At 33.6% G+C, this 7,766-nt stretch overlaps 1 protein-coding gene across 1 annotated transcript; it reads left to right on the forward strand.

Moving 5' to 3' along the window:
• Positions 1–5,722: 5,722 nt before the first annotated feature.
• LOC111992561 (glycosyl hydrolase 5 family protein) lies at positions 5,723–7,525 on the forward strand. Its single transcript, XM_024024440.2, is given in 4 exon segments — positions 5,723–5,972; positions 5,975–5,999; positions 6,206–6,726; positions 6,918–7,525. Coding segments are annotated over 4 exon segments (1,248 nt in total). The 5' UTR covers positions 5,723–5,785; the 3' UTR covers positions 7,433–7,525.
• The last annotated feature ends 241 nt before the right edge of the window (positions 7,526–7,766 follow it).

Genomic DNA, 7,766 nt, shown 5'->3' on the forward strand with positions numbered 1-7,766 from the left:
TTTTAACTAGAATATACTTACTTTGCTTAAGCTAAGTTTACAACTTTTAGAAAAAATCCAAAGTTAACTTATATTCTTCACCTTGTTCCTCATAATTTCTTCAGTCACAAAAGAGAGAGTTGGAAATAAAAGAAAGATAACTTTTAGTGAACAGTTACGTAGACCCAATGATAAGCACAAAAAGATGAGTGGAGCTTTACCTGCATGCAACACATAGATAAGTGAAGCTTTACTTCTTGATGGAGACAATGTAAGAAAAAAATTCAGTGAGTATAGCTCTCAAATTTTCAAACTCAAGAGGTCCTACAAAGAAAAGCAAGAGAATTTTGATAAGGAAAGAAAAAAGAAGAGTAAAAAAAATAAATAGCCAAAAAAATCAATTATTCATAGCCGCTAAACAGAGTTAATTGCCTTCCAACTTCAACCAATAATATCGACCTAATTAAGATGCATAACTACTCTTTCCAAATTATCCCCAAATTATGCATATCCAGAAGATAACTCCTATGTGCAATGAGCTATACAAGCACACATACGTACATAATCAGACAAGAACCCAAATTTACTCAATGGGAGATATATAGAGCTTCCAAAATTGAAACCTTTCAATCTAATCGCTAATTTCACAGTGGCATTTAAATTAAAATAGAAAACAAAAGACAAAAAAAAATCAATTATTAAATAAAAATTGATCCAAGTAACAATCAAATTTGAAAAATTGAAATATGAAGGAATAGAGAGGCTTAACCTAGAACCCCAACCTGTTCAGTAGGTGATAAAGAGCTTCAAAAATTGAATCCCTCAATCAGATTACTAAATTCACAGCCGCCTTTAAGCTGAAACTTGTAGAATACAAAATGCAAATAAAAAAGCAATTACTAAAGAAAATGGATCCAACCATCATAACAAAGTGAAAAACAAAGAATTAGAGAGATAGAACATTGGAACCCAAACCTGTTGAATAGGCCATAAAAAGCTTTTGAAATTAAAGCTTTCAATCTGATCGTTAAGCAATCAGTCACAACAGCATTTGAGTTGAAATTGATTTAAAAAGAAAAAAAATAAATTAACCAAAGAAAACAAATCACACAATAAGCACATTCAAAGACCCATTTCAAATCCCACGAGGAATCTTCAAAATTCCAAAAAACCCATTTCAGAACACACCCCCAAAAACCTCAAATCCAACAAATACCACTGTGAAGGGAAAGTAAAAAAAAAAAAGAAAAAAGAAAAAAAGAAAAAAGAGAAATAGTATGCAAAAAAAAAAAAACTCAAAAGGAGAAAAAAAAATACTTGAATCGGTGAAGGGAAGCCGAAGCGACGCCGGGTGCGTCGCCGGTGCGCCGCGGTGCGTCGCTGAAGCGAAGCCGATGCGTCGCCGGTGCGTCGCTGACGCGAAGCCGAAGCGTCGCTGATGCGAAGTCGAAGTGTCGCGAGTGCTCTCCGGTGCGTCGCGAGTGCTCGCCGGTGCAAAGCTGAAGCGTCGCCAAGTCCAAGCGTCGCCTTAGCATCGTCGAGCCGTTGCGTCACTGAATCGGTGACGACGGCGAGCTTTGAATCTCAAGTTTCTGGGTATGTGAGTTTGGGTAATGGAGTTTGGGTATGTGTCTGAGGGAAAGGGAGAAAAACCAAAAAAGAAGAAAGTGAAAAAAGAAAAAAATTGGGCTGAAGCTCATATAACTACAAAGCCTTTAGTGACGAATCTCATTCGTCACTATTGGGGACCTTTAGCGACGAACTTAAATTCGTCGTTGTAGCTAAATTTTTTTGGCGCAACAATTTTTAGCTTGGCGCCTGAGTTCTATAAAGCTTTTAGTGACAAACTCGGATTCGTCACTAAAGCATACTTTTAGTGATTTGTATTGTTTTTAGTGACGAAATCAGCATACTTTTAGTGACGAAATGTGATTTCGTCACTAAACACATATAAGTGTAATACCTTTATTTTTTTAGTGACGACTATTTTTCGTCACTGATACTTACTTATAGTGACGGAAGTATTTTCATCACTAAAACTATCCACAGCAATACCTACAGTGACGAAATATTTCGTCACTATAGATTAATTAAGTTGGCGCCAAAGTTTCCCTCCTTGGTGCTTATTTTTCAGATTACAATAGCGATGAAATTTATTTTTCGTCACTAAATGTAATAATTTTTTTTCATTATTAGTGACGAAATTCATATTTCGTCACTAAAGCTGTATTTTTAGTGACGAAAAATATTTCCTCACTAATTTTCGTCACTAAAAATACATTTTGTTGTAGTGATTTCAAATCCAGAAATTCTATCCAGAATGCTTCTTTAATCTTGATTTTTCTCTCTCTAAAATATCATAACTTTCAAAATATTTTTCAAATACAGAAATTGTTTAAAATTCTACTTTAATCCAGTTTTCTTGAATTTTCCACTAAAGAAAAAAAATTTTCAAATGGAGAAATTCTGTCGAAAATTCTACTTTAATCCTGGTTGATTTTTCATGAAAAACCATAATTATTTTTCAAATAGTTTACAAATGTAGAAATTTCGCTTAAAATTATACTTCAATCTTGGTTTCATGATTTTCAAATGTAGAAATTTCCATATGTTTTTCATACGCAAAAATTCTACATAAAATGATGCTTTTATTATGATTTCTTGAGTTTCTATTGAATAATCATAATTTTCGAAATATTTTCAAACATAGAAATTCTACCAAATTCTGGTTGCTGATTTTAAACCAAAACACCTATTTGAAATTATATTTGAATTCTCCCACTTTCAAAAGTAATTAAGTGCATGTGGATTCCTCATGTTAAACCAATTGTTCGTAAATATATTATAGTCTAGGATAATATCTCCTAATTCATTCCTTAGTTCAAATTGCTGGCCTCCATGAATTCTTTCAAGACCTCTCACCATATTTTCCAACATGAACATTCAAATCTTCTATTATAAAAATAATGTTCCCATTTGTTACCCCTTAAATCAATTCATCCATGTCCTCCAAGAATATTTGCTTAATGGATTCTTCCAACCCTATTTGAGGAACATATAATCTAACTATGTTAATTATCTGTTCTCCTAAAACAAGTTTTTACAAAAATAATTATATTCCCAATCTTACTAACCTTAACAACTATTTATTTATGACTTTTATCTATGACTATTCCTACACCATTTCTATTTTTATCTTTTCACATATGCAATAATTTATATCCTGTATGTTTAATTTCCTTAAATTGCTCACCTATCCCCTTAGTCACCTAAAAGCACACTATATATGTTTATTCTCTTTTAGTCATTATATCTACTATTTTCATTAGTTTCCCCTTAGAACACAACATAGTCCAAGGGTCTATATGTCTATATGAGCCATATGCTCTTGGATTAACTTCTTTATCCATATATGTCCAATAAAGTTCAAGGCCTCTTGTTCATGTGTCACTACACTCAAGTGTCATCAATATGGCACATTGCTCCTTATAAGGAAACACAATACCTTTTGGTCACTCAAATAATAAAATTTTGGGTTCGGTTAATGAGTGTCCTTAGAGCATTTATTAATAGATCATTTTAAGAAAAAAAAAATCATTTTAATGAGAAATATAAAAATAAATGTAAAAAAAAAAAAAATTGGTTCATTTTTTTTTCTTTTCACATAAAAAATTTCTAAAAAAATTTCTTAAATTAATACTCTTAAGACATCCATTAATTTTTCCCTAAAATTTTTAATGACCTTTTTATTTTGTATTTATTTTTTTTTTTTATCATGTAAAATGCATATAGCTACACTCAAATTGATTACTGGATTCCGAAGAAAATCGCACACACTTGCAGGCCCACTTGGCATGGATATCTCAATGGCTTTAAGGGCCTGATAGACATGATGATGTGTTTGGTAGGCTGTGTCAATGCCTGTTCTTCCTAGTGCATTTTGATTTTTTTGGGATTTAAACTGTACCCAGAGAATGAGCATTTAGGCATGAGTTAGTGCTTGCTCCTGTTGGGCCTTATGGAGCTCTTGGCCTATTACAAGTCGTTTTCTAGTTTTTAGCCATCAAGCCCTTCACCTGTGTGCCTTCAATTCCAAACTTCGTTTTAAAGTTTTAAACTTTATATGCGTGGACGTGGACAGCGTCAATCATAGCCCACTGTGTACAAGCCCATATGATATAGAATTATTTAGAATTTAGAAAGAGGGAATTGGTTTAAGAGAACAATGATGTAGACAAGAGAAGAGTGAAATAGTTTCAACCAAGAAATGTATAAATAAATAAAAATGAAAGATATGGAGTAGAAGAGAAAAATAGCAATTGAGAAAAGCAATAGTATTTGCATTGCCTTGTAAGTTTGCCAAAGGTCGAAATGTTTTAAATAGCATTATATCTTGCTTCTAAAGTAAGAAGATGTAATTGCGAATGGTGCAATTTCCTTACGTTATACAAGCCTGTTGAACACATTCAATTTCTTGGCGTGTTTCCAACAATAATACGACATTCTCATTCGCATTGCTCAATGGAAAGTGACAAAATTACGAAATAGCTAATACCCACATTATCCTCCCCAATCTCAACTGAAAATGAAAACATCACTATTGATGCACGGTACATTTTTTTTTTTTTTTTGGTTGATAAATAATGCATGGTACAAGTAGCTGGTGATTTTTACCTTGGGCGAGTTGGTACCTCCCCAAGCCATAAGTGCTTGGGAGAGCAAGTGAATAGTGGGTTTGAGCTATCAGGATTGTAACAAATATATTATGTAAATATTTCTAATAACTTAAAAAAAATAAAAAAATAAAAATAAAAGTTTGCAAATTTTGTGTTTACCTATTATAGAATTAATTAACATAATGCTTTTATAATAACTCTGGCTTTGAAATAGTATTGGGTAAAATTTAGATACATTCCATAAGTACAATTCATTACTTTTAATTAAATTCAAACACATAATTAGGACTGTGTGTGGGTTGAATTGTTTGGGTTAGTTTTAGTTACATGTCATTTACTAAACTTAAAAATTTATTTTATCATTCAAGGATAAAGTTAAGAATTTGTATTTCCTCTAAATCTTATGAACCGTTGAAAGAAGTTATATGAAATGACCCACTTTCCCATAAAACAAAGTACTCGCGACCTAAAAACTTAAATTATGAGTACTTTTTTAACATTCCATTTAAAAAAAAGAAAAAAAAATAGCTATGAGTACCATAACCATATCAATGCTTACGAATATTTTAGAAAGTATCATTCGTTTTTCATATTAAAATGTGTAAATCATGAAGTTAACAAAATTAAATTAAATTTTATATATAAGCAGGTTGGATCGGGTCTTGGCTATTTAAGATAAAAAATCAACTAACTATCTAATCCTTCCGGACACTTTAATAGTTGAACTCGCTAAAACCACTTCAAAATTAATTTATATTCATGCGGTGTGGTACGGTGTGCTGCGGTTTATGGCGGGTTGGACAATTTGAGTTGATTGTTTCGAAGGCCTGCAGACAATTGCATTGAATTGAGTTATTCTTAAAAAAAGATTGTATTATGGATACTTTCATTAAACAATACAATTATATGTTTTTTATCTCTCTTTTTATTTATTTATTTATTTTTATTTAACTAGAAAATTAACCTATCCACACCTCATGTCTTTTATATATATATATATATATATATATTTTGAGGTAAATTATATATATATAATTCAAGTTACAAGATTTGATGAAAAGAGCTGTATAAGTGTAGTGACAATTTTATGATCTCAGGCTGTGGTGTCTAGCCTAGGGGCAAATAATGTGATGGTCATATTGGACAATCACGTAAGCAAGCCTGGTTGGTGTTGCAGCAACTCTGATGGGAATGGGTTCTTTGGCGACAAGTATTTCAATCCGGACCTCTGGATTAAGGGACTAACACAGATGGCCACCATCTTTAATGGTGTCTCCAATGTGGTTGGCATGAGCTTGAGGAATGAGCTCCGAGGCCCAGACAGAATGTGAATGATTGGTACAGGTAAGTAGGCTTTGGGGATGGTCTTAAAAGGCTGGGCTTATTTATTTGGACCTTGCCTACAGAATGATCGCATCTAGATACTAGATTCATGTGAAGTATACATGACTACATTGTACTAGAGGCATTTGTAAGATGGGAATTGTTTTTTTTTTCCTTCAATTCCTAGTGTTGATTCTAATTTCAGATTTGCAAATGAAATGAACTAGGTACATGCAAAAAGGGGCAGAAGCAGTGCATTCAGCAAACCCAGATGTTCTTGTCATTCTCTCAGGCTTGAGTTACGACAAAGACTTGTCATTTCTCCGCAATCAACAAGTAAACCTCACATTCACTGGAAAGCTAGTATTTGAGATGCATTGGTATGGGTTTTCAGATGGACAAGCATGGCTATCCGGCAACCCAAATCAAGTGTGTGGAAGAGTGGTGGATAACATGATGAGATTGTCAGGATTTTTGCTGGACCAAGGTTGGCCATTGTTAGTGAGCGAGTTTGGGATGGACTTAAGAGGAACCAATGTAAATGACAACAGGTATATAAATTGCTTCTTGGCTACAGTGGCTGAACTTGACCTGGACTGGGCCTTATGGACACTTGTTGGGAGTTATTATTTAAGAGAGGGGGTAATTGGGTTAAATGAGGTCTATGGAGTGCTTGACTGGAGTTGGTGTGAAAATCGAAATTCAAGCTTCTTGGAGAGGATATCTGCTGTTCAATCTCCATTTCGAGGTATAAGTTAATGGTATTCCTTTTTCCTGTTACTTTTTTCTCCCTTACAAAATCAAATCCTCACAGCTGCAATTCAAATTTGCTCCTAACCTTTAAGTCTGAGGTCATAATTTTTCTGGTTTCATAATGAGTTAGATAATCATCGATACTAACATTGTAACATAACCAAATTGTGCTCATGTGACTTGCAGGGCCAGGCCTATCAGAAACTAATCTACACAAAGTGATTTTCCATCCATTAACAGGTCTCTGTGTCCTGAGAAAATCATTGTTTGAACCATTAAGGTTAGGTCCCTGCACTGACTCTGAAAGCTGGAGCTACTCAGCCCAGAAAACTTTAACATTAAAGGGAACATATTTCTGCTTACAAGCAAATGAATTGGAAAATCCAGCAAAGCTTGGTATAATTTGCACAGACAGTACTTCAAAGTGGGAAACCATCTCAGATTCTAAAATGCATCTCTCAACAAAGGTTGACAATGGTTCTACCGCTTGCCTAGATGTAGACTCCGAAAATACCATTGTTGTGAGTAGCTGCAAATGCTTGGGTAGAGATAACATGTGTGACCCAGGGAGCCAGTGGTTCAAGCTTGTTGACAGCACAAGAAGTTCATGTTCTACAAAATCCTTTCTTCAGATGGACTCGATATTGGCTTTGCCTGGTAAGGATTTTATATGGAAGTTGTTGAGATCAGCATTAGAGTAATGGGCAAAGGGAAGCAACCAAACAAGTCATTCACAGGAAATTTCATTTTGTAAAATAGAATAAAATAATGAAGGTTAATTATTTCCTGTCTAATTTCTTTAGATTAATTACTGGGCTAATTTGCAGCGTAAATATCAACCATAGCATGCTAATACCCGCTCACTTTTTCCTTTGAAACCGAGCATTGATGTTGTTGGTTACAAAATCTTACATGATATGCTACTCGATTCAATTAATTCCGTGATAATAATGGATTGTTCAAAAGCTTAGGAAAGAAAAAAAAAAAAAAAATCAATTCCTATTTCATCTTCAAATTCTTATACCTTACAAAGGA

The sequence above is a fragment of the Quercus suber genome, unplaced genomic scaffold, assembly GCF_002906115.3.
Source record: "Quercus suber isolate HL8 unplaced genomic scaffold, Cork oak 2.0 scaffold_138, whole genome shotgun sequence".
Classification (NCBI taxonomy): Eukaryota; Viridiplantae; Streptophyta; class Magnoliopsida; order Fagales; family Fagaceae; genus Quercus; species Quercus suber.